We start from the raw sequence: 27,663 nt of genomic DNA on the forward strand, positions 1-27,663 counted from the left end.
ACTCCAGTAGTGAAAGGTCTCGATACTTTTTTTTTCTTTCTAAAGAAAACGGAACGCCAATGGTGGAATCAAAGTAAAGCGAAGCGAGGAATGTAGGTGGGGGAACGACGGGGGAAATCCGAGGATATATAACCGGTAAGATGGTTCACTTGAAACTTAATTTCCGGGACTTGTGTGTGACGTGAGCCAAAAGCTGTATAAATATATATACACGCACACTAGCTTTTTTTTCCCGGTCTTGGGTTATCGTTCGAGTTCGAGGTAAGCAGTCCTTCCCTTGCACCGCATGGTCAATGCGAAACGTATTCGAACCAAATGGATCTTTTATCTTCAAAACATGAGAAGCAGTTGAACGCACTGGATGGACTTCAGAACGGCTCTGCAAATCTATTGAAACAGCCAACGAACGGAACGATTGTGAAAAGTAAGTACAAGAACACTTAGAAAAAAGGAAGATGTGTTATTATATTCCTTATTACCTCATTCAGGTTACTTCCTGTTTTTGTAAAGGGAAAAGATGACAGATGTGGGTACTCTTTAACGTAAGGCGCTGCAGGGTTCAAAACCAGGTGTGAATTTAATCTCTTATTCACTTCATCATTCAGCAAATATCGTTTTCAGTGAACTGAAAATGGTGAAGATAGAACATAAAATTAGTAAATGTGCAATCCAAGGAATTCTTACAGAATATTAAAGTAAAAAGTAATATCTAGGGAAATGTTGATTTTCTGAATTGATTGATTGATTTATTTGGTTTAGTTTACTTCGCTTTTCTGCCACTTTTGGCTAATCGCCAATGTAATGATGAAATTGACGAAAGGGACTCACAAAAAACACCCATTCCCAGGTTTGGACTCGAACCGTGAACCCCTTATGTCGTAGTGCGCTGAGTTAACAACTCCGCCACGGAGTTCGACTTGATTTTCTGAAATCCGCTTGAATCCGAAATATATCACAACATCGACAGCGCACCTCCCCATCCCCCCGCTTAATTTTCCAATTCCGTGTGTGATAATTATTTATTGCAAATTTTTAGCATTTTTATTTGCAAATAACTTGAAACAGTTTCAGCATGGTATAGTGAGTCGTATTGAAACTACACATTTGGACTCATATACGTGTGTTCACGATCATAGTGTTCTTTCTTTTTCAACAAATATTTATTGCAAAGTGCTGATTTTTCTCTTTCACTGTCTTCTTTCATTTTTCCATGCCACTCAAAGTTCTGATCAACCACGCTCTCTGATGTTTTCTCACTATAAATCGTAGCAACACATTACACGACAGTTCCCACCATTTATGATTTTTGAATATATAGAATCCCTTTTCATAATTATCTCGGTTAATAAACGATGAAGCTAATGATGAACTGATGATATTAATGCAGAACGAAAAAAAATGAATCGTGTAATCTGAATCTAAGATCCGTGACTACATAGTGCGTACATACTACTGCTGATGGTTCGTTAGTGTCTTACCTCTACTTTAACAACTTTATAGTGAAGAAAAAAGATAATATCAATATCATGACATATCGTCACCAAGGTATCCCGCACTGCGACAAAACTGATACTTTAAGATATCGTCATCACCATAGGAAAGATATCAGCTGTTTTTATTACATTAAAAAACTGGATTCTTGGGATTTATCAGAAATAAACATTGTAGTACGGAATTAACTTTTACTAGAAATACTAGTTTCTGTTAACTTTGGTGGGAGAGTTTCTGACAAGGTTATCTTATGGGAGCTTTCAATCAATCTCTTCAGATGAATTCGTATCTTGGCTAGACGTTAGAGCATCGTAAATAAATTATAGATAAATAATTCAACTCTACGTTTGAGGCTTACGGTTATTCTAGCTGTTAATACTGTTGCCTTGTATACTTGTTCGGTAGACGCTAGAGACAAATTTTCGCTTTTAAGACCCTAAGTAAAGCTGCATATCAAGTCTCGAATACACTTTGACCGATTGTTTGTTTAGTTTCAGATCTTGTTAAGAACAAATAACTTCTTCTGCGATAGATAGATGACAATGCATTCAGTCATCGGGAACTCGTAACGCTTAGCATGATAGGACATGAGTCAAAATTCGATCCCAAATTGATCACCACTCCTTTGACCATTGTTGTTATATTATGTGTAAGTAAAAAGATGGAACGATTTGTTTAACATGTCCATTATTTTCTTGCGGCAGAGAAATGCATGTACGGCTATTAACACGGGTGTCGTGAAGACTTGCCCGGAAAGAGTCACGCCCCCCGTAAATTGAAGGTCAGACGAGCGACAATTAAGATAATGTAGCCTAATTTCAACCGAAGTTTCTTTCATTTGCATATACCACAATCATTAATATTGTATCATGTTTGTACTTGCCTAACAAAGACAGTAAAAGCAATAATTAGGGATTCGGTCATCATATTTGACACTACTTGTCTCTTGTTCTTTGGTTTCCTTCATATTTTAGTAAATAATGATATAGGGAAAGGGCCTATCTCATGGCTTAGAAGTAACGCTGACGGTTTGTAATCAAGGGGTCCTGAGTTTGATTCCCTTTTGAGGCACAGGGGTTCGGAACACACTTTACAAATCGTATACTCCTCCCAATCAGCCTGTCTGACCATACAGTGGACATAAAACGAGCAAATAAATCTTTTGATAGTAGAGGAAGACAAAAACGGACTATAATTGCTCTTAATGAATAACATGTATTTCTTATCGACATAAAAATTAGGAACGTAATGGATAAATAAAAATGTAACGAGAACTTAGTGCTAGAAGACTCATTCACAGCGCAGAACGGTTAGTCTGACAAAATATGTTTTCCTGTGTTCGGCCGGAGCGTGGTGCTGATCACACCACCTCCAAAATGGCCGAGATCGAGAATGTATGGGGTCCTACCACCACATCCCCTAAATGTGCATGCATGATATGATTTCTGAAACTAACTTTATGAATAACTAAGCAGAAAGATTAAGTTTATTTGTGTTTTTAAACTTTACTTATTATTTTTATTGGTACTGTTAGAAGAATTAGCAAGTTTTAATTTAAGCTGGGTAGCCAATAATTTCAAAGAAAATATTAATATTATCATCCCCTGCTGAAACTTTGTAGGTGTGTATAGGATATTAATAGTCAGCTTGAGCACAGAATTTTCCGATTAAGTATGCTGAGTGGAATTTACGGCTTGAACTTGTCGAAACACTAGTTTATTTATTTATACAAGAAGTATGAACAAAGAAAGTTAGCAAAGAGAGAAATGTGATTTGGAAACTATATTGTGAAGCTAAATTTGCTGCTCCCTCATATCAGACAGAATCCAAAATGTGTCAATTGACGCAAACATTGATGCATTTCGAGTTGTGTACAGTGGGATGCATAAGTATTGCCAAACAAATTGTCCACCACCAAGTTTATTCTCTTTGTTTTATGCAAGGAGAGCTTCAAGAATTGCAACAAACACGAAACAAGCTGTTGATAACCTCTGTACCACCATACGTAAAGATTCAATCCTTAAAAACACGGAGGATGCAAGAAAAAAAGGTAATGAAAGTAGTCATGGACAATTTGCCGAGCAATACTGAATACATCCCACTGTACGAGTAATCGAAGTCGTGCAAGTAGCAAAACTACCTTGATGCTATGATGACAGCATTTAGCAAGTATTTTTTTTTATTTGCTCTTCTTTGTATTTAGGGTCACTCAATGAGGCAAATCAAAGCTGTTAAATGGTGAAATTTAGGGACAAAAGTGTGAATTCTGTATTCGTGAAAAGGTAAACTATGTACTGAACAAATAACTTTCGTTTCGTTTGGCATCATGCCTGTATGTTAGATAATATTTCGTTCTATGATAAGCTGCGCATCAAACGGTTTCAACATTGATGTGGAGACGAAAATGTAATTGGGATCAATGCAAAACTGATTATATTCGCACCGACTAAAGTTTGTTTCATAGGTTATCAGAAATATGGCATTGCTCGCGTAATACACCACGAAAACATGTGCTCCGAGTTCGAGTTCTTTTGTTTGTTCCCCCATCGAATAACGCCACTATTAATCTTCATCTTCGCGGTTAACATAGAGACTTGGGGAAAACAGCGTACTGTAGTTACAATGGAAAAAAATGGAGATGAATACAAATCTTTTGGAAATCATAAATTTAAAAAAATAATTTTTATTAGTGTTTTTTTAATTAACCTTTTTTTGCATAACAACTGTAATAATAATGTTGTATGTAGACGGGAAGGTGTTTGACTGCCACACGGAAAACTCAGGTTCGATTCTCGGGATGGGTTATCTCAGATTGGAATTTTTCTGGCAACGTTCCTGTAAAAATCGGTCATGGTGCACAATCTTGGAGGTACACTGGAACGTAGTGTTTATCACTTCACTTCCACTATGGCCGATTTCTAATACCCTACGTACCCTACGGCACTGTGCAATTGCCAGGTGTTTGATTTACCTTTATTATTATTATTATTGCTATTAATTGCTATCCGGAGTATCTCTCTGACATACATTTATAATTTCGGGCCCCATTATGATCAATTGCAAACCGTAATTCAATCCAGGTTAGAATATATGCCCAAAGAGAGTTTCAATGCACGCGTCGACATTTTTGAGGATTAATCAAGGCATTTTCAACATGACGGATAAAAGATTTTTTAAAAAAGAGAATATGCGTAGTTTCAATTATTCGTAATTTATCGAAACACATATTTCGTCACCAGCCTCTGGTCTTTGGAACACGGAAGTGGAAAGAGATGAGCACCAGAATGCGAAATTTCTTAGTTATCTTTGCGTTGCGCATTGTACAGGAAAGGAGGGGGGAGGGTGTCTCAAGAGGACAGCAGACATGTCGCTTAGTCCTGAGTCTTGTTTCCTTTAACTTCGAATCGCTCTCACACAACTTCAGTGCCCTTGAACCGGGATGTTTAGGGTCAAGGTAAATCCAGTCTTGTTACATATATTTATATTCGTTATCTTAGCTAAATGTCTCCCGGAAAAACTTCGTGTGTTCAAGTCTTATCAACCCCCAGTTGCACAACTTACACTGGACAGAGGAAATTTTTTAAGATCGCTTTGATCACAGCTCTCATAAACAGGAAAGGAAAACGGAAGGAAAGTATCTAATAGGTAAGTCAATGACGGACAGTGAACAGTCATTGGTTGACGAGAAATAACGTAACAGGAAAATTAATGTTATTTATAAAACAGTGGATAGTCGATGTGGAGGTTGCCATCTCATGTCCAGGTGTGAAGGTACGTTTACTTCTAACCAAAAATGGTCATATTATTTGGCCGTCGATGTAACTTTTAGGTGGGTTGCATAGGTTTCGGAGGTACTGGGAGAGGGTTTAATGTCAACCCCATTGATGAAAGGTTGTTCTCGCATTTATTCCTCATAATGGTACAGACAAGGTAGAAATTAGTAAACTACAAAGTCAAATCACTTGTTGTCGCGACAATGAAGATGAACAGAGAAATACGAACAATCAAATATGCATGCTTTTGCTGGAACTTGAACCAAGAATTTGGGGTGTAGGATGTGACCTGTATGTCACGCAGTACACCCTTGAAACTACACTCAAAGAAGGGTGGGGATATTGATGTTTACCTATTCTTTTTTAGACATTTCGTTGGCAATGGCTTAAGTTGTAGCTATCAAGGGGACGATCATTTAATTTTAGACATCATGATGGAAGCTATCACTATTTTAGATGACTCGGAAGGTAATTTATTTATTGGATGCCTTAAAAATTTGCGCCTAACTAACGAGGTGCAAAGTTTCATGCTAGATACAAAACTTCGCACAATATGTTCCACTGTATGTACGAACCCGAATCAAAACGTGGAAGATGACCTGTGAACTTTGACTGCGGGAACGTCTAGACTTGGAAGTTGTTCAGCCACTGGTTCAGACTAGGTGACAATGCCTAAGTAAATGTCAAAAGAGCAAAGGTGATATTATGTTTAGTTTGTGTGTAGAGTTTGGGAAGTTGGAAACGTTGCCCTGTCCTGTAGTCGATATGACATAGCTTCTTGTTGCAGGTGAGTTGATGCTCAGTTATTTACCTGTTAGCAGCGACACATTATAAATTAGTTTCGAGGAAAAGATAGTTTTTAATCGTGTTATTATTATCAATATTATGATATGATAAAAATGATTATTCTGTAAGTCCATTTTATTCACATAGATGGTTATATTGAACTGAACCTGCACAGTGTGATCTGACCCAATAAAATATATATATTTCTTATTAGAAATTTCGCAGGCGTGGTGACCAAACACGTAAAATGATAGACTCACGATATCGTGACCGAAGGTTCAAGATTCGAGTACTCGTCTGAGCCTGAATATTCCTTTGAAGATGTACGGTCACAGGCAATAAAAATGGGACACCTAGATCCTGAAATACTCACTTCTCTGTAAGACGCTATGTGTGTTGCCTAACTCTACGGCGGTAGTGGACGTTGCCATTGAAAATTTGCTATTAAAATCCTTTTATTGCCGTAGAATTAGGCAACACACACATCGTCTTGCAGAGAAGCGAGTGTTTCAGAATTTAGGTGTCCATTTTTATTGTGTGTGACTGTACCTTCATCAGTTTCATCTGATCATCATTCATCTCATTGTAGCGATTAGGCTAAAGAGGCAGAAAGGCGACTTAAAATAACAGAAATAGAATAGAACAAAACAAATGTCAGTATTTGACAAAGATGGACGAAATACTTGAGACATACACAAGACCACCTGCAACACCTTGCTCTAAGGCCAGTCTGAAAAGGTTGAGCAACGAACTCATCGTCCTTGACAAAAATAATATGTTACTTAATGAATCGAGGCTGTACTTTACACTTCACAGTTCTAACTGAGTGTGCGTAACGAACATACAGTTACACGTGTGTGAAGAGGTATGTTGAGCATGAAGAAAAATTACCATTTCCTTTTAAAGAAAGGCGTACGTAAACTAGCGAGTACGTATAAATTATCATTTTACAACCTTCAACAACTTGCCTGTTCTCAGAGAGACGTGTCTTTCAAGGGTACTTACGCCCCTTGAAGTTTAAACTTTCGGAACTTTACAAAAATTAACGCAATGGGGCTGTGTATATTGCGTAACTGCACGGATATGAACCAGAACATGATACATAGATAACAACTGAGCAATTGGGATAATTTATATATTGAAAGAAAACGTTTCCACTCAAGATCGCTGCCAGCAACGACAATTTGCCGATACCTGCTCTAATAGCAATCTCTCTTCAACGTAGTACACCCCGGAAACGGCAGTTTAGCAGTTACCTCTGGCTACATGAGCCAAAGCCAATATAATCAGTGGGGTTTGTATTCTGTGATCATGTGTGTTTACATGGCGTACGCAGGGAGAGGGGTTGATTGGGCTGCAGCCCTTCCAGAAATTTTGAGAAACTCAAAATTTTCAAATTATAGAAGGAAAGAACTCGGGAAAACCGAAAACTGTAAATGTAAACTTCCTTTAAAATGACCTCAGATTATCATTCTTGTCTTTCAACAACGTTTGAAACTAAGGTTAAAAATGGTAATATTTTACTCTGTATTGCCCCACACCCAGATCGTAGCAATGTGATTTCCATCTTTACAACTCCAGCCAGCCCCCTCCGGAAAAATATCCTGCGTACGCCAGTGGGTGTTTGTGATTCTCTTTTCACCCATCTCACCGTCGCGATTAACCAAAAGCGACAGAAAAGCGATCTAAAATAATAAAGCATGCCATATTCAGTGATGCGTTTATTGTTGGGAATTTGATGCCACATTGTTTCTTTTTTTATTTTATTTTTTCCTTGGTGATCCTAGACTGGAGTTAAGTGTACCCTCAGGCGAACCAAGGTTTCTTTCACTCGTCGACAGACATGTTAAAAGAATATGAGTCACGCATTCTAAACATCCAACACCTGTTGTGCGTAAAGCGATACTCTGGATTTTCCAAATCGCTCACTTTTCCCCTCTTGTTTGCTATGAAGTTGAGGAAACTTTTTAAGTGAACTGCGATGAGAAATGAAATTTTAAGAAATCAAGGTTTCCCCCCTTGGTTAGTTTTTTTTTCTTGTCATTGACGTTCTGGTGTTCTTCAAGGTTCCACGTACGAGTCAGGCAATAACTGTTAAAAGGGTCTCCACGAGTTTCGTTTAACAGGACCATCAGATGTAATATGTTCTTCCTCTTCCTGGAAACAGTTGGAGAATTCGAGATGTGTAGGTGCAAGGTGGATTTTATAAAGGTCAGTTCGTCCAAGATTTGCTATCCAACGACGTCACGCAGGTTACGCGCGTTTTTATAAAGCGTATTAATATTAATTTTAAATATTTTATGTAATTGCCACGGTGCGAATTTTTGCATATATACAACTTCTTTCCCTTGCCAAACAATCATATGCTTTTAACAGATTATTAATTCCACCTACCTGTAATTTGAATTGCCTTATGGAGTGTAAAGGATGACACTTTCTGAAGACACCCAAATGTCAACCTCTCTTCCAGGTAGTACACCATGAACTGCATTCTTGTGGACTAACCACGCTTTGGCGTCTGGACCCACAGGCAATATAATCCTCTGGGTTTGGGTGTTGTGCTATTCATATGTTTTTGTCAGTCCTTTCGCTAATTTCGTCCATTACCTTTCATTGTTATCTTCGCGATTAGCCAAAAGTTGTATAAAAGCAATATAAAATAGAACAAATCAATAAAAGTTGTATAAAACCAATATAAAATAAAACAAATCAATCAATCAATTGCCTTATAGCCGGCTCGGTAACAGAGAGCGGTTAGTGGTCGACTTTCGATCTCGCCACCCGTCGTCGCCTTGTAATCAAGAGGTCCCGGGTTCGATATCCGGTGGAGGCACATGACACAGTGGTTCAGATCCCACTTTAAAGTGTAGGTCCAGTCCCGATTAGCCTTCCTGTGCATAACGCGGACTTAAAACAACAAATCAATCAATCGATCTCGCCACCGAAGTCTCCAGGTACGATTCCCGGGCTGGGTATTGTTGTTCTTTTCGAGTGTCCCTTCATCAATTTCATCTAATCACCACTTATCCTCATCGTCGCGATTATCCAAAAGTAACAGAAAAGCAACACTAAGTAACAAAAGTACGTAAACGCATATAAGACAGGCTTGTGCATATATTGGTAGTATTTGTTCTTACAATCGTTCGAGTCCGTTTCTGCCCAGATAGGTGGTCATTTTCATTCAACCTCCCTCACCCTCACGGTTCGATTGTCACGGACGCACAAACGACAGGATGGATCGCAATGACGGGATCGCAAACTGTCACGAACGCAATGGCAGTGCCAATTGCCAAGGACGACGTGACTTCCGGTCGGACGTAAGTTTGTATACCCAAATATACTGTAGACAAATCAGGCACAGGCGAAGAAAAACGCACAACCACTGATCGGTCGCACGGCAGCTGCTTTACTGGACGCGACGAACGTCTCGATGCTACTGTCAACTCAACCTCTTTCAAAGCGAGCGCGGCTCTGCTCGTCTTACCTACCTGCGAGACTTACTATGGCCGTTACGCGCGCTTATTCACGCATGAGGGTTGACCTTAGCTTTATGTAAGACGCAATTCATCTGCGTAATATATATATGTATGTTCATATAACTATAACTGTGTGTTATTTCTCTCCACTATAGATAGCCTTTCAGTAACACACACACCAGTGGCGTATGCTGGTTCTAACGAGTGGGTAATCTCCGCCCCTTGATCCTCAAACTCCAAAAGTTTCCGTGAAATTTATGTCAGGATCCATATTGGATTTAGGAATATTGTGTCGGAATGTTTGTCTTATTGCTACGACCATAATCAATTAATTCTCATTATTGCAGTTTAATATACGTGTAGAATTTCAAATAATAAAGCAAAACAGTATTATAAAACTATAAAAAAACAACCTGTGGAATATAAAATGAAAGACGTGCACTAGTGAAATAAAAACCCGCAATATTAATTTAAGTGCAAAATTCAACTTACTCCAGGACTAGTGTTGCCCACGAGACGAGACTTTGGCCTGTCTCGTCTCGTGGAGTCTCGTGGAAATGCTGTCTCGTCTCGAAAATATTCGTTTGTCTTATGGCACATGGTCAATCTCGTCTCGTCTCGAATTTTTAAAAGCCTGTCCCGTCTCGTCCCGTGGGCAACACTATCCAGGACCCGATTACTTGTGCTGTACCACATCCAAAGCACGCTGTTTGTCCAGTTGCACGTCAATACGTGTCTGTGCGAAAGATTGCAGCTTAACAAAGGAAGTTATGTGATTTTTTGATTTTTCATGTTTGGCACAAGCGTTGCAAAGATTGGATTACAGTATCCGCCACGCGTCCATATACATTCTTTTCAGCCCCGAAAAGTAAGCACGGCCAACAAACAGGCTTATTAACACTTATACTTCCTGTCAACCATGGTGTTTTGTCATAATTTGCTTGCGAAAATGCCTCGCATATTCCCGATTTTTGTCTTTGTGTGTAGAAATAAGTTCAAGTAATGACACTGGCCTACCTGTATTAACAATTTGCAACTTCTCCTGAAAAGATCTTGTTCCAAAAGGTTTCACCAGCAAATCTTGTATCACATCCATTACCCTTTAACACAGCACTATCACGACAAACATTAACACCTAAATAAATAATAAACACGAAGCACAGCACGAAGCAAACGACTACACGCATTCAGTTTCACGGGCCAAACTTCTGTTGTTGTGTTCCTGGCTCAGAATGAAATTCCCTATGAATGATAAAAAAAAAATCCTTTCCGAGCTCGAAATTACAGGTTTTAAAACTTCGAATCATTGCAGGCCAGAGCCAGAATTTTATTTCGGGATGGGGATCATCCCTTATTAGCAGCCGCCACATAAAGTTGAAACAGTGGTAGTGTTGCCCACGGGACGAGACGGGACAGGCTTTTAAAAATTCGAGACGAGACGAGATTGGCCATGTGCCATAAGACAAACGAATATTTTCGAGACGAGACAGCATTTCCACGAGACTCCACGAGACGAGACAGGCCAAAGTCTCGTCTCGTGGGCAACACTAAACAGTGGAGGTAGAAGTCCTGAAGATGAATCTCAGATTATTACAACGTATTATGCAAGGTGTTTAATCCTGCTACTGGAGTAAAATTAATTACCACTATACACTTTTTAAATTAGATATTTGTAGGATTTCGGGATGGGGGGTTTCAGCCCCCCGAGTCCTCCACCTGGCTACGTGCCTGATGTGTTTTTTTCGTTCTATGTTTAATTCGTTCATCTTTATCACTATTAATCTAAAGAGGCGGAATATAACTTAAATTAACTAATATATATATATATATATATAATTTATTTTTGATATCTTTGCATTTAAAAAATATTTAGTTCCGTGAAATAAGTATTCTCGCTGATTTTGAAGATTAGAGAGGAGAAACAATCACTATTTTTGTAAATACAAGAATGGGGGAGTCAGCATATAGGTGCTTTAATTGCTTAAGCTTTGAATTTTAATTTAGTTTGCTTCATATTCAATATTTAAGCTTTTTCATTTTGATAAATTTATGTTCAAGTAACAGAAATCAGCAAGACAGAAGCAAATGTAAAGTGAAAATTAGCGTAAAATTGGTTTGCCCATGTTATTCAATTTTCCTGTTCTTCGCATTCTACCGGGTATGTTTTCCCTAGTTCAGCGGAGGGAACTGAAAAGGCTCTGAAGGTTGAGAGTGCGACCAGTGGACTCTCACAAGAAGGAGAATACCCTGGCCACGGAATCACCGCGCCTGAGAAGCAGTGTTTCCTCCCCCCTCTTTTCTCTCTCCTTCCTCCTCGCCAAGGGTTGTAAGGGAAGCGGGAGGAATGACGTCAGGGTGAGATTCCCTGACGTCATTCCACCTGCTGGAGAAAGGTTCCCGGACATTCAGCGGCAAACTGTTGGAAGCATTCGCGCGCTGGAAGCAAAGAAATGCATGCATCGAAATTGGTTTGGAAGAATATTGCCAAAAAATGTGTATATATATATATATTTAAAAAAAAGAAATACAGCCGGGTCATCTGCGATTACCTAGATGACCCAGAGTATACGCCGCTGACACACACAGAGAGCTGCAAATTATGGTAATCCTAGCCTGCTTCAATCTTCCAAATACCTTATGTTCTAATTTCACCTCGGCTAAAACTCAGACGGCTAAATGGGATACTCTGACCCCTCTGAGGTACAGGCTTGGTGAATAAAGCATTGAGAACTTAAGGGTGTTGTTGGTGAATCATAAAATAAATGAACGACTCTTCTCAAATTTTAAGATTGGCAACTGCATCTTCTGGGAGGTTACTTTGACCTTTCTTTTCATTCATTTTTATCCAGGAGATGGTTTATTTCCAATACATACGAAAGCTTACATTACACTCAAGTTACAATTTACAGTCCATGAATATCCTTAAATTTAAAAGAAATACAGAATCCCCTGTTCGTTAGTATTCGATTCGATGAATCCAGAATTCTAATTTGCTGCATGTCTCCACGGGAAACATCCAAATATGTATATGTGCAGGGAATAGTTACGTGTGTATGTGCGTCGCTAGGAGGAAGCCGTACCAGGGAAGAGAACCCTGTCGTTTTTGCAACCGTAGACGAAGCTTACGGCCTACCATTCAGTAGCAGACAAAAACTTTCGTACGTGCCCCTTCCTACAGTATTGCGACCAAAATGTGTCACGAGTATCGATGTTAATACGGGCAGGATTTAAGCAGAATAGAATCTACGGGCTCCACTGAGTACTTGGGATCGAGAAACGTTAATAGGCAGAGCTTGCATCAAGATACACGCCAATGATATGTCCATTGAAAAACGAGACTTATTGCATTACATGTTAGTTTTGCTTCCTTGCCCAAATAAGTCTACGTTGAATACATTTTGAAGAAGGCCAAAATAAAGTTCGAAGATCTGAAATTCTATCATTTATCCGTAAGAATGAGAATATATGGGTCAACAGTGACAAATACATGTCCAATAGGCAGGCGTCATTAACCTCAAAGGATTTCGGCCGATCCTAACCTGTCGTCCCATAACATTATAAATTTCGAAGTATAAATTGTGCTTGGCGAAATACAGGTATCTTTATTCCCAAGTGTCATTAGATGTTCATATCGTAGAGCCGACGCTGATGGAATGCGTGCAAACTAAGCTCCGCATTTACTTATATACTTTTCCAATCGATGCTTACTTGTTAAGCATTACGTAATTTGCACAGCGCGACTTGCCACATTTCCAAAAACTAAAGACTCATCAATGTCTATATTCACAATCTCAATATCAAAGTTTAACTAATTTCCACGTTGCAGCAAAACCAAATAAAATTGTATAAGGGGAACGATTCATCTCTGATAGTAAAGATTAAACTCGAATCATTCCTCGTTGCAACTTGAACCTTATTGAATACATTAAACTTAAAAGAACATATTCGATCTTCCCATTGTTGCTAAACGAAATCTATGTCAATCTAAATCATAAACATTTTCTACCGTGAAAGAACACAGATTTACATATCCAATATTAAAGATTCGGTCAGAAAATTAACATATAGATTATTACATTAGGCTCCGTTTACACTTTTGTTACAATAAAGGAAATATTAGTGGATTATATAAGTCTAGTAATAATCTTTCTATTTATCAAAAATTATGAAATATAAATGATTACAAATACGGAATATTAACAATCAAGTAATAAGAACCAATATAAAATAACCAAGAATAATTAACGGCACATGGATATGAGCCGTGAGGTTCATATCACGATCTCGCCCTCACCCTCACAACTAGCCTTTCGCCCTCACGGATTGATCTCACCCTCACCCTCGCAAGTCTTCAGAGGGTGATGGTGAGGTCTGCCCTCATGAGGGTCGCCCTCCGGAGGGTGACCACCTCTGTTTCTGCCTGCCTAGGGCTGCCAGATCACTACAATTAAAAAGTAGAGACGCTGTCCAAGAATGTAGGACTTCAAGGCAAAGCATGTGATATAATGACAGTTACGCTAAATATAATTTATTACTAGGAAATTTTGTAAAATTATTTGAAAGTGATATATTTTCAGTTAAAAAAATAATTGTTACATGAGTACAAAATGTCCACACTTATAATTAGGGAAAGGATTTTAAGGTGCAAAATTGTCAGGAAAGGGGGAAAAAAAGATTCTAAAAATGTTTTCAAAAAGGTGCTGATAAAATGCCTTTATTCAATGCTCTCTTTTTCTGCGCCTTCTGTATATAATGCGCGCGGACCGCATAGAGAACTGTGTATATAATGCGCGCGGACCGCATAGAGAACTGTGGTTATGCCGAATAGGTTTTGTTGAAGTTTGTGTTTTCTCTCGCGGGTTTTGCTACATTATCTTGGGAACTGTTGGGGCTGAAATGATACCATTCTATAGCTCTCGTTCTGCTCTACAAAATGAGACTAGGATTTTATGTATCTGCTCAAGAAGAGTGAAAATCATTTATTTTTCTGTCCAATTTTTTAACAAAACATGAAAGAAAAGGAAGGAAAAAGGTCCTGAAGCATCAAAGAAGGGGTAAAAAGGGGAAAATGTGCTAATCTCACGAAAAAGTGCAAGAAGGTGCAACAAAGTGTTTTCATTTTACTTAATTTCATGTCCTAATATACATATCTCAAACGATCGGAATGAAAAAAGCTATATCTTTGGAAAGGTGCTGCACCTTAAAATCCGTTCCCTACACACTACCATGTGTGTTTCAACTAAGGGTGTTGGGGGCGGAACGGGAAATAAAAACATCCAGGCATTCGGGACGGGAAAATATAACTGTCAACAGTAACCGTGAATGTGTACTGCACTGATGCATACATACTGGAGGAATAAAATGTTGCTATTTTTCTATGGCTCGTAGCATCGAAACGGGGCATCAACGAGCTAAGCGTTACTAAGAAAAGTTGTTCATCCTGATGTCCTCTACGCGCTGTGAAAATTTGCGGCTGTTGTACTCAGGCACCCTGTATGTAGTTCAGTTGAAATTGTTCATCTGTCTAAATTAAGTGGCAAAGTAAGGGCCTAATGTGTTACTCCTGGAAGAAAATCAAAGTAACTTGTAAGGGGGTACTAACTTCTTTTTAGTAACTTAGGCTACTCTTATCTTAGATTACTAAATACTCAACATAGATTGTATTTCGATTAATGAAATAACGATAACGAAAGTTCTCCACCTTACACCATGAGACGAATTAAATAAATCGAGCGAATACGCATGGAAAGCACGCAGAATCAGTTTCCTTAAATGCAGCAATAACCTTGTTCCTGGACATTTCCTGACATTGAAATTCCGGGATGACCAAGGACACTCACTTTCCCATTCACTCCAGGGCGGGGCGTGGTTGTGGGGGAGAAAGGGGGTCGTCGAAGATGATGTAATTCCTTCTTTTTTTCTTACGTTAGTCAGAGAAAAATGCACGACAGACTGGTCCGACAAGATCAAAACGTTTCAACAAAAGTAATGCTCACGCTTATATAACCATGTGCAAATATTCAGCACTGGGCAAGAAGAAAAAAATGACAAAAAATATCTGGAAAGAGGACTTGGGAGATGTAAAAAGCGAGCAACGATGATAAGGACGCTGAATTTGCTTTCAAGGTCAATATTTTTTTCAAGGTCTGTTGTGATTGGCGCAAGCGCTTTTAGCCAGATTTATTGCGTTCTAAAATGGAATTATGTAATAGAGGAACAAGTGCCTAGATGTATAGATTTAAAAAAAAATGTAAAAAAACGGACCGTGTAGGAAGATACTTACATTGGTGCTTTTCTCGTGGTGGTCGTGATACGGATTTGGTGCTAAGGACACAAAGAATTCCTGAGACCAGTCCGCATTTCTATTTCCATAGTCGTTAAGTCGACACCCGCAACACCTTCCAAATTTTCTTCAACACACCCCCTGAAATTTTTCACAAATTCCCACTATGGTCATTTTGGCTTTAATTTACCTTTACAACTCCCCCTTCCCCCAAATGGAAAATCTTGGATAAGTCCCCGATAACCAGCTGCTACCTTGCAGCACGAGGCTCTGCGAGAAGGTAAATAGTTGATTTTCGGGTACAATAATATATGGGCGGATGTTCGCTTCATTCGTTGGAAGTTTTATGAATCTTTTCAAGCTAACCTCTTACACAAAAATCAACACATTGAAAAATGTTCCACAGAATTTTTGAAAATTAATAATGTTCTCTAAAGGAAGTACGTACATTCTGCAATGGTAAATCACGGGAGTGAGAACAACGAATTGTGTTCTACTTGGGAGTAGATGCAATTAATAGTAACTTCTACATTACTAAATACTCCCTCTGTCCCATAATTATTGTCCGGTACACCTTTGTTTGTTGTCTCATAATAATTGCCAGATATTCAAACTGTGACACTGGTGTATACAGAAGAAGAACATGAAACACGGGAATGAGTCATACTCAAGGATCAGTACAAATTGTGCTTTCCATCTGCCTCTTCGTCTGTCATTCCTGTACTACCATTTTGGCATACCGGACTATAAGTATGGGACAGAGGGAGTAATCAGTGTCATCATCAAATTGAAACTTTTATTGGCATCGATTTGTTGTTCTTGTAATTTCACTTTATGCACAAAACAGTTCAAAGTAGGATCCGAACCACTGCGCCTCCACTGGGTATCAAACCCGGGACACAAGGCGACGACGTTACCACTACGCCATCGGGAGGCGAAGCTTTCATTGGGAACTGTTAATCTCATGTGTCTATTGTGAACAATGTTGGTAAGAATCAAGAAGAAAGTCGCATTGGCACAAGCCAGCCATGATTGCCGCTCCCATGTAAACATTTATAGAAAGAAGTAATTGAACTTCTTCTTACACACACAGCGCCATTCTATGTGAGCGGCAGAATGGGTAACCACGATATTCCCACATTAATCACTGTCTCGTATACGCAACTGTGACGTAAACAGCTGTCGGCAGTATAACAGTTAAAATGACGTCATAAAGCTATGAAACGGCAGACTTCATGGTTAGCTTTGCAGTTTAAAGGTCACGGGCGCACTCCACGAGCGATGGCCGGGGGGGGGGGGGGGAAGCGAACCTTATATTGGTTGCAACTTCAGTTGGTTGACCTTTAAGGTTGTGGAAAGCTTTGATAAACAACTTCCTCGTTTTTTTCTCTCTTTTTCATGTTATGCCTTCTCGGAATCTTGAAATTTTGTACACGTGTGCTGATAGCAACATAAATTAAAAGAAAAAGTAATAATTATTGCACTTTAAAACGTGTCCATTTTACGTTAGAATTTTGTGTAGGTCAACCAATGCTTCCGATACAAATTTTGCTAGAAATCACGTAAACCAATCTAACTACAGTCACACATTAACTATTGTTTCTCCCTAGGCTTGGAGGCCTCGGGTTCGAATCACGGCCTGGGCATGAGTGTTCTTTGTGAGTGTCCCTTCTTCAATCTCATCATGTCATCTAGGCTTGGAGTAGAAACTCTTAATAAGCAGAAAGCACAGTTGAGCATAATGCTGATGCCGAATTAATTAAATTAATAATAAGGTGGCCGAGAGCGTTGAATTATGGACTCATGATATCGTCTCCGACTGTCTCTGGTTTGAACCCTGACTCGGGCATAGATATTACATGTTCCTTCATCAATTTCATCTAATCATCATTCACCCACGATTTAAATAAGTAGGGCTGGGCCGATACCGATGCCGATACTCTTACCGATTCCCACCGATACTTTAAAAATTGCAAAAAATAAAAGTTGCTCAAAATTCATCAATGTAATTGCATAAATATTATTTTCCAAGTATATGCATCACTTTACCATGAAATTTGCTTTAGAATATTCCAGAATTACATCAGAATATTAAAATTGGTGTTACATAATTATAAATCCAGTTTTTCGTGCAAAATTGACGCAAAATAAATAGAAAGTTTGAATTTTGTATAATTTCTAGAATAATTAGACTCTGCGAAAAGTCGCCCGGCATTTTTGCGGACCCTGTGAAAGACCAAAATACCAGAAAAGTATCGGCTGGTATCGGTAAATGAATTCCAACCGATACTTTCCGATACCGATACCACTGGTATCACCACAGTTTGAGGTGAGTGCATATTATTTCTGTTTAAATTGCACAAATTTTACTGTACAATGCGGTTTAGATGTAACAATGCTCTTGTTATGTTTTTTTTTTCGGGTGACTAATAAACTGATTAATGCAATTATATCGGTACCATCATGCAAACTGAGCAAAGAAACAAGTGTCGCTTGCCGCGTGCATCTTGTCCCTTCGGTGTGAAACTCGTGTCGCGTGTCTCTTCGGTGTGAATTCTCCCTCATCACGAGAGCCTGGTTCCGATTCCTCATGTGGGCACATGGTCCGGATCACACTGTAAACTGTATGTTTAGTCTTGAATAAAGAAGATGTAAAGCAATTTGCTTCAGGCGCAGTTCGACCGACAAAAATGCTGCATAAAAAGCCAATTGCGGCAGTACCAAGTGAGGCGAATGTACAGAAGCACGAATTGCAAACCATACAACCCATCTAATAAATGTATTTAATGTGTGCTAATGTGTGGTTACAAGCCGTCATTGATTGCATTTTGTAAACACCGAGTGCTTTACTCCTTGCGCGGTCCGAGGTTTGCTCTTTGTTTACAAAACAGAGCATTTCCATGAGGTGGCGTTGCAATCAAACAGAACATTTCCGAGAGGTGGTACGGTACGGTTTGTACCCACGCATTCGCACACATTATTAGCATTTTACCAACTAGGACGACGTTTACAAACAAAGAAGTCAGTGACGGCAATTATCTCGAAAACTGCTCGTTTGCAGACCCATGTTTACTGAGACTTCTTTGCTTCTATTATCGTGTACTTTCATTACTTTTGAGACACCCTGTATATATGCGTATATGTATGTATGTATACCAGTCGAAGGGGACCCAGGATGCTGTTCGTTCCGGGCCTCTACACACCTGGGTACATAAATCCGGACCTGGAAAAGATAAGATCTACGATGGTGGAAAATTATTGTAACCAGAAACAAAACTGTTGCATAAGGACCACATCTAATCTGACCTTGATGTTGCACATGGGCAAATTTCATAGTGTGAAATTTTCAAGTTTCTTATGTTCATAAGGAAGTCAAGTATCTAATTACAATCAACTTTCCAATTTTACGGCTAAAAACACCTAGAAGAGTTGCGTCCAGAGATAAATGATTTAAAAAAAACGTTTGTGGGAAGTGTTTTATCAGTACCTAATGTTGGTTGGATAAATTGTACACCATTTAAATAAAAGTAAACCATTTTTCATACATAAACACAATGAGCGGCGAGTTGTCGCAATGATACCATAGCGACCGCCGCCAGTGGGTGGAAAATGGGTCTTGAAGTCCCACTGATAAATGTAGTTGACTCATTAATATTCCTTTCGATTAATTATATAACGATTTTAATATCCGTTTAAGATTGTACCTTAAGACATGGCACGGTAACGTCGCCAGCAAAACGTGAATGAAGTGGAAATAATTATCTTGCGGTGGAGAAAGAACAGTCACACCTATTGTACCGACAATAATGAACGTTTACGATAAAGTTTTCTAACGGTGGCATTCACCCTCCCCTTCTCGTCATCTGGCGCTGATTTGCCACCATATTTCTACATTCACACTATTCCAAGCCACTAACAAGTTCATAGCTTGACCGAAACTGTTGTTTGTCACTCCTGGTCCTGGTGAATGCGGGGGTGGGGCGTAGATCTGAAATCAAGCAGGGACGTATAGTCCTGTAGATCCACATAAGGCAATAAAATTAATTTGAACATTCTCTGCTATGGGAATTGTACACGGTTTCCATGGGCGTCCGGAAAGGGGGGCAAGGGGGGTGCCCCCCCTGGAAATTGAGAGTCAACCAAAAATTATGTATTTCACACATATAGTTTCATTTTAGCCACAATAATATGTATTAATTATTGCATGAACACGATAAATTAAAATTTAAGCAATGTTTTTTTTTCAAGGAACAACACTGTTTTTGGGGAATGTGCGCCTTGTTTAGCCCCCCCTGGAAAAAATCCTGCGGACATCCATGACGGTTTCTATGGAGTACACGAGTTGTTCTTTTTGTTATGGACATTGCAGGAAAGCGAGGTCCTAACCAAAGATGTCCAGCCTCCGGAAGCCGAGCCTCAGCCTCGGCCTCCAGGAGCCTTGCGAGGCTGAGGCCGAGTTGGAGTTCGGAGACTGAGGCCGATATGAAATTCGGAGGCTGAGGCCGTGTGAAGCCGAGATGAAATGTGGAGGCTGAGGAGGTCATATGAGGCCGAGATGGAGTTCGGAGGCTGGGCCTCGCAAGCAAATCAAATGAACAGCTCTCAGTACACGATAACAGAATCTGATCTGCATCTCGCTTCCAATGGATTGTACGTACTACGGTACACCCCCACCCCCAGCAGGGGATGCTCTTTCTTTGAGAAGTAGAGGAAAGAAGAAGTTCGGACTTGGTGAAACTGTCTTTGTCCTTCAGAAAGGACCATTTGTTGGTATGAGCCATGCCAGAGGTGATTTTTGGCCTCGAGGGATGGTTGCGTTCCTTTATTTGGCATCTCGCTTGGTCTCTGTGGCGTAGGGTGCAGTCTGTTCCTTTTCTCTGCTTTACTATTGTCAGATGTTATTTCGTGTATATTCGTGTTATTTCTGAGGCCGAAGTCAAATGGCCATTGCTGGTCCTCACCGGCCAGTCGCCATTCCCCACCCCTTTCATCCTGAAAATTGGCATTAATCATTTCAAATTTAAAAAAAAAACGAGAAGATTGTTTTTTTTTAATAATCGATATATCGTGTAAAGTTCAGTTCATTATCAGCATAATAATGAAAGTAAAAAAAAATTAAAAATGGAGCAGAAATGCAGAAATCAAGATCAGAATTCTATGTTTTCACATTCTACCTTACATTCAAAGAATAAATCATTCAGAGATTTTTCAAAATTTTTAAAAATGAGATTGTGAGAGTTTTCACAACCTAAACCTTCCCCTTAACTTTCAAACTACAAACCCTTTTAAAAATTTATTTGCGTGAGGTGTGTAAAATTTAATAACAAAATAGAATAACTATCCCCTTACAATTTTTTTTAATAATTATACAGGGTGAGGCAAAAAGATGTTATCACTGTATGGGAGACTAAATATTCGAAATGGTGAACATTGAGCCTGACATTCTGTTCATGTTTTCTGACGAAGCAACATTCCACATCAGCGGTCGTGTGAACAAGCACAAATGTATCATATAGGCGACTGAGCACCCGAAGGAAGTTCGAGAGCACATGTGGGATTTCCCTAAGGTGAACGTTTGGTGTGCCGTGAGCAAATTTGAAGTGATTGGACCGTTCTTTTTTGAAGAACAGACCGTCAGGGGAGAGAATTACCTTGCCATGCTTAGCACGTTCATGGAAGTACCACTTGCCATTCTCCAGCGAGGGTACTTTCAGCAAGACGGCGCCCCTGCCCATTACAGTCTTCTGGTTCGGGATTACCTGAACGACACGTTCGGTAAACGCTGGATTGGTAGAGGTGGTCCTCTCCCATGGCCAGCACGTTCAGCCGACCTGACGCCATGTGATTTTTGGCTGTGGGGCATGGTCAAGGATCGGGTCTACGCCAGCAAACCTCACAACCTAGACGACCTGAAACACCGCATCACTCACGTCATCGCTGGAATTCCTGCCCAAATGGCCCAGTGGGCCTTACAAACAACAATGAACAGACTCAATGAGTGCATTGATAGGGATGGGTGCCAAATTGAAACCCTGTAACCAAATCCCTGCTTGTAATTGAAAGTGATTCAACACCCGTTTATTGTTAACATCTTTTTGCCTCACCCTGTATTTCAGGAATATTACATTATTTTTACCCATGCTACCTTTTCATATTTTCCGTAGCTGGTACATTTTATGTTCATACATAATAATAATAATAAAAAATAACATTTACAAATTGTTTCCTTTTTCAGCAATGGTGACGAAAAATGACATGGATTGCAACACTGTGTGCACAAGGCTCACTGGGTACAAAGCCAGCTCCTCCCAGGAAGCAAAGAGATTCCCTCAGTACCTGGCAGCACTTTTTGGTAAGATAGTAAACAATTTAAGAATTACATTCTTATTTTAGATAAGCACAGGAACTCCTTCAAAACAAGGGGAAAGCAAATGTAATTGGACCAACAAGTTGTGTGTAATCAGGTTCTCTCTTAAATACTAAGAACCCTTCTGTGTTAAACTTGGAAAGCAATAGATATTTTGAAACTTTGAAATCAAGTTAGCAATCTATCTACATAAGCATTCCTTCTTTGACACCTCATATGAACACCACAAGCCCTTGAAAAATCAATTTCTTTCTCTCTCTTTATATGCGAGTGTGTGGCCATGGGTATAAATAAACAAGAAGGTACGTATTGTATCTACCAATTTCAGTTTGTAAACATGCTCAAACACAGCATGCATGTGGAGATCTCTCTCATGCTTAGGCAACTGCAAGGTTTGAAATTAGTCTGCCTTGGAACTTTGGCCGGTTCAGAGGTGAATCGTGGCAGTGGAAGCGTTCCTCTGAACAGGTTCCATTCAGGAGAGACTATTAGCATATTCCCTGGTACACTGATGCTCCTCCAACCCAGACACATCTGATTCTGCTCACTGCCATTATCTGAACCTCATCATTCCATGCTGCACTGGCATGGGTTGATGGTGATCCTCATTGGACCATCGTCACAGGGTCTGCTGCATCTCCTGTTCCTGGAACCTGTTCACGTGACTCCATCCACTGCCATGATTCATGTCTGAATTGGCTAACATTACATGGCAGACTGACTGTCTAAAAATGGGATATTTCTCTTCATGTACATCTACATTTAGACAGGGTAATTAACTGAAAATAGTAGATACATTATGTGCTGCCCTCTACGAGGGCTGCTGGAAAAGTTTCTGCAATCAATATTAAAAAAAGACATGTGAAATTCTGGGAATGGCTTTATTGTTTTTGAAAGTATTCACCCTTAAGGTCAATACACTTTTGCATACGCTCAAAATTTTGAAAGCATTTTTTCCACTCTGGAGCGGATATCTCAGAAACCGCTGTTTGGAATGCGTCAACAGCTGCTTCAGGCGACACAAGTCGCTCACCACGCATCTTATTTTTCATGTGTGGGAACAAAAAGAAGTCATTAGGTGATAAGTCAGGTGATTACGGACAATGAGTCATTAATTCAACATTAATACTGGACAAAAAACAACAGTTTGGTGTGCTGAGTGGGAACTGGCATTGTTGTGGTGAAGAATAATGCGATGATTGGGGTTTGTTTTACGCAATTCATTGATGACCTCTGGCAAACAAATTGTTGTATACCACTCAGCATTTACAGTCCTTCGATCTTCTAAAGCTATTGTTGCCACATGTCTGGTATAACCAAAGAAACAAGCAATCATTTGCTTGGAAGCAATCCTCGAACAAACAACTTTTGTTGGTTTCGGCTCACTTTAAAACACCCAAACAGTGGATTGCTGTTTAGTTTCGGGTTCATATGAATAGATCCAAGTTTCGTCCCCTGTAACAATGTAGTACAACAAACTTAACTTGCCTCGGTTGAATTTTTTGAGCATTTCTTTACACCAATTTACACGAGCCTGTTTTTGAGCTTCGGTCAAGTTGTGTGGGATCCAACGGCTTGAAAGTTTCTGTGCCTTCAGATGACAATGCAAAATCGTATGTATTGCTTTCATGTCAATGTTCAAGGATGCCTGAATCTCACGGTATGTCATATGCTGATCTCTCTCAATCATTTCACACACAGCATCAACATTACTGGCAACAACAGACGTGGATGGACGACCTTCACGAAATTCATCACTGAGAAATGTGCGACCACACTGGAATTCGGAAAACCAATTGTACACAGTCCTATTCGATGGTGCTTCATTTCCAAAAGCCAAATGAAGTAGCTCGATGCATTGTTTTGGTGTTAAACTACATTTGAAATCATAAAAAATGATTGCCGAAAGTGTTCACGAGAAATTTCCATTTCTCACACGAAACTATTACTTCAAACTGCTGTGAAAAATAAATGAATAGGCTTAAACAAACAATCAAAGATAATTTAAACATAAAAAAGGTCTATTCTTCCGATTTTTATAATAGCAGAACACTAGCGCTACTGTTGGTGGTAGTTTGCAGAAACTTTTCCAGCAACCCTTGGTCGACAAACAATATTTATCACATGAATTCAAGGGTTGGAATTAACTGAATTTCTTAGTCTCAAGCGTCAGTCTTCTATGCAGCTAGAAACACCAGGATAACATATTCCTCAAACCAAAATCCTGGTGTAACAACACAAAACCTCACAGAGGATTATACAGACTGTAGCTCCAGACTTCAGATTCATTGACCTGCAACATTGCAGTTACCAGGGTCATGGACGTCCGCAGGATTTCTTCCAGGTAGGAACAAGCAAGATAATTTTTTCCGGGGGGGGGGGGGGGGGGCAAAGGAGAGTTGCAAATGTTAGTTAGGCCTACATTCTGACTTGGGTGCTGCAGTAAAATCTTCAAACACTAAGGGTGCCATGAAACTAAAAAGTTTGGAAACCACTAGTCTATGGAATATAATTTTATCACCCTTTTTACTCAATATTGTAAGCAACTTTACTTTTAACATAGCAGCCTAAGACTGAGAACGTATAATTAAACAAGTTAGAAATCAATTATTTATGCAGCATACTTGCACATCATACAATTCAACTTACGTTATTTTCTGTGGATAAAGTACAATTTTTAATTTCTTTCAAGAAACTATATTTCCCATTCGTGGAAAAAATTCGACTTTACAAACCATAGGTTTGAAGAGAATCACTTTGTATGGAGTTAATTTTACAATACTTATACCACAGGAAATAAATGATTAGGAATACTAGTGGCATAGTGTTTTTGTGAGAGCAGTTTTGATGAGTATGCAAACTATGTATGAATTATATTAATTCCATACTGTAATTACTATTAAGATATGCTACACACAGAAGATGTATTATGTAGAAGTTTAGCAAAAAATGCAGACTCAACAAGGACTCGAACCCAGGTCTCTGGCATGCAGTGTCATTGCTCAATGGACTGAGCTACAGAGCCAACCTAGCTTGTTTTCTTGCTGCCACTATTTTACCCGTGTGGAATCATCTCTGCCAGTGCTACCACATTTTTCCCTGAAATTCTACATAGTACATCTCCTGTGTGTAATTTACATCTATATGCTGGGAGGAACCAGGCAATGTTGATGTCTACAGTGTTTCAAAGGCAACAGATCCCGTGGTGGTAACATTGACAGACGATTCCACAGGTAAAACAGCAGCAGCGCAAAATCAGGCTGGCTCGGTAGCTTGGTTGGTAGAGAAATGGCACAGTTTGTCAGACATCCGGGATAGAGTCTCATTCAGCATTTTTTGCTGAAATTCTACATGTAATTACTGTATTCTCATTCAACCTTATATCTTTATGTATTCATATTATATGTTCAACATAAGTGAGACTTGGGCCCTGTGCTTAACTAATAAATGAACTAAAGCATAATTAAATGTTTATAACATGTTATAAACTCTTGTTTTTTCTTATGCCACATTTACATATTAAGAATTACAACTGCACCCCCATTGATTATGCTCTTATGTAGCAAGAACTTACTACAACAAAAAATTAATATGGAGTTCTATTTATATTCCAGCAACTCTTGGAATGCTATCTGGAGGAGCCTGGATGGGCTGGACTTCACCTGCATTGTCTCTACTGAGCTCACCAAACAGTACAATTCCAGTGTCCACTGAAGAAATGTCCTGGGTAGGCTCCCTGTTTCCTCTGGGAGCACTCATTGGTGCAATTCCTTCAGGATTCCTTGCAGAGAAGTTTGGAAGAAAGTTTACTATGATCATAATTACAGTACCACTGCTTGGGAGCTGGGTTCTGGCTGCATGTGCCAACTCCATCGGCATGATATATGCTGCAAGAGTCATAGCTGGTTTCTCGGCAGCTGCGATGACTCCGGCAGTGCAAATTTACACTGCAGAGATTGCTGAAGATAGTGTAAGAGGGGCTTTAGGCTCGTGTATGGTGCTTATGATGACTATCGGGATTCTGTTTGCATATGTGGTAGGGTCTCTGGTCTCTTATTTCTGGCTTGGGTTGATATGTGCCATTGTTCCAGTTATGTACCTGATTACGTTTATATGGATGCCGGAATCTCCACACTTTCTGTTGGCAAAGAACAAGAAGGAGAAGGCTGTGGAAGCTTTACAGTGGCTTCGAGGGACCAACTACGATGTCAGCCGCGAGTTGGGACAAATTCAAGGGATGATTTACGAAGTTGCAAACAATCAGGGATCTTTCAAAGATATGATCACATCAAGAACGGCTCTCAAAGCCCTTGTGATTACGCTTGGCGTGATGTTCTTCCAGCAGTTCAGCGGAGCCAGTGCTATCATCTTCTATACCGTTCAGATATTCACGGAAGCTGGTGGTAAAATGTCGCCGTTCCTTGCAACAGTGATTGTGGGTATCGTTCAGTTCTTAGCGACATTTGCTTCGGCATATCTTGTCGATCGTGCAGGCAGGAGAGTTCTGCTCATCATTTCAGATGCCGCCATGGCAGTCTGCCTCTGCACTATGGGGATATACTTCCACTTCAAAGACAACGGCACGGACGTCAGTATGTTCAGTTGGCTTCCGGTTGTGGCACTCGCAGCTTTCATCATTGCTTACTCGATTGGATTCGGGCCAATACCATGGGTCATAATGGCCGAAGTCTTCCCACAAAACATTAAAGGTCCGGCCAGTTCTATAGCTGTTGCTTGGACTTGGGTGCTGATTTTTGCAGTTTCTAAACTTTTCCCAACTCTCGAAGAAGCAATTGGGCAATCCTTTACGTTTTGGACCTTCTGTTGCATTTGCCTCCTCGGTATAGTGTTTGTTGCAACAACTGTTCCTGAAACCAAAGGCAAATCGCTGGACGAAATACAAAAACGGCTGCAAAGGAAAAGCAACAAACCAACAAATGATGCTCATGAAAGACTTAAGGTGTGATCTCTATTCTGCTGTATCTTCTCTTGTAGCATCACTTATCTGACGAAGCATTTGTCATTGGCACATTTCTTGCAATGCTTTAAAGCTGACAAATGGGCATTCATCAAAAAGTAATAATATTCTGATTTTTTTATCAGTGGATTTTCAAAAGTTTCAGCTATGGTATGATTACACAGCAGAATTGTAATCAAATGAAGTGAACATGAAATACTTTTCGTCAGATAAGCAACGAGATCTTTCTCACAAAGCAGGATGAAAAAACCTAAATTAAATAATTTGTGGTAGCCTACAGATGCTCTCATGTCTGCATTTCTAGTCATTTTGTAATCTTTTATACTTTAAGATGTACTAACAAGTAAAGCTGTGCTTGCTGAGAGCATGTTTGCACTATGTACAAACAATAGCTTCAGAATAAAGCTCATGTAACAATAAGTCTCTTACATTTTTCCTTGACTTTGTATAAATTAAGGTGTATAAGGTGTCTGTACATGTACATGTATTTTTGTTATTTAGCACGACTT

General features: G+C 39.5%; 1 protein-coding gene across 2 annotated transcripts; it reads left to right on the forward strand.

Annotated features, from left to right (window-relative positions):
• The first annotated feature begins 224 nt into the window (after nucleotides 1–224).
• Nucleotides 225–27,453, forward strand: LOC145991034 (facilitated trehalose transporter Tret1-like). 2 transcript variants are annotated; one of them, XM_083126719.1, is made up of 3 exons: nucleotides 225–424; nucleotides 22,045–22,161; nucleotides 25,791–27,453. In XM_083126719.1, the coding sequence occupies exons 1-3, from the start codon at nucleotides 316–318 to the stop codon at nucleotides 27,140–27,142; spliced, it is 1,578 nt and encodes a 525-aa protein (XP_082982845.1). In that variant the 5' UTR covers nucleotides 225–315; the 3' UTR covers nucleotides 27,143–27,453. The 2 variants fall into 2 exon arrangements, with proteins under 2 accessions (XP_082982845.1, XP_082982846.1); XM_083126720.1 differs by lacking the exons at nucleotides 225–424; nucleotides 22,045–22,161 and adding an exon at nucleotides 24,455–24,520.
• The last annotated feature ends 210 nt before the right edge of the window (nucleotides 27,454–27,663 follow it).

Source organism: Lepisma saccharinum, chromosome 8 (genome assembly GCF_977018435.1).
Source record: "Lepisma saccharinum chromosome 8, izLepSacc3.1, whole genome shotgun sequence".
Lineage (NCBI taxonomy): Eukaryota > Metazoa > Arthropoda > Insecta > Zygentoma > Lepismatidae > Lepisma > Lepisma saccharinum.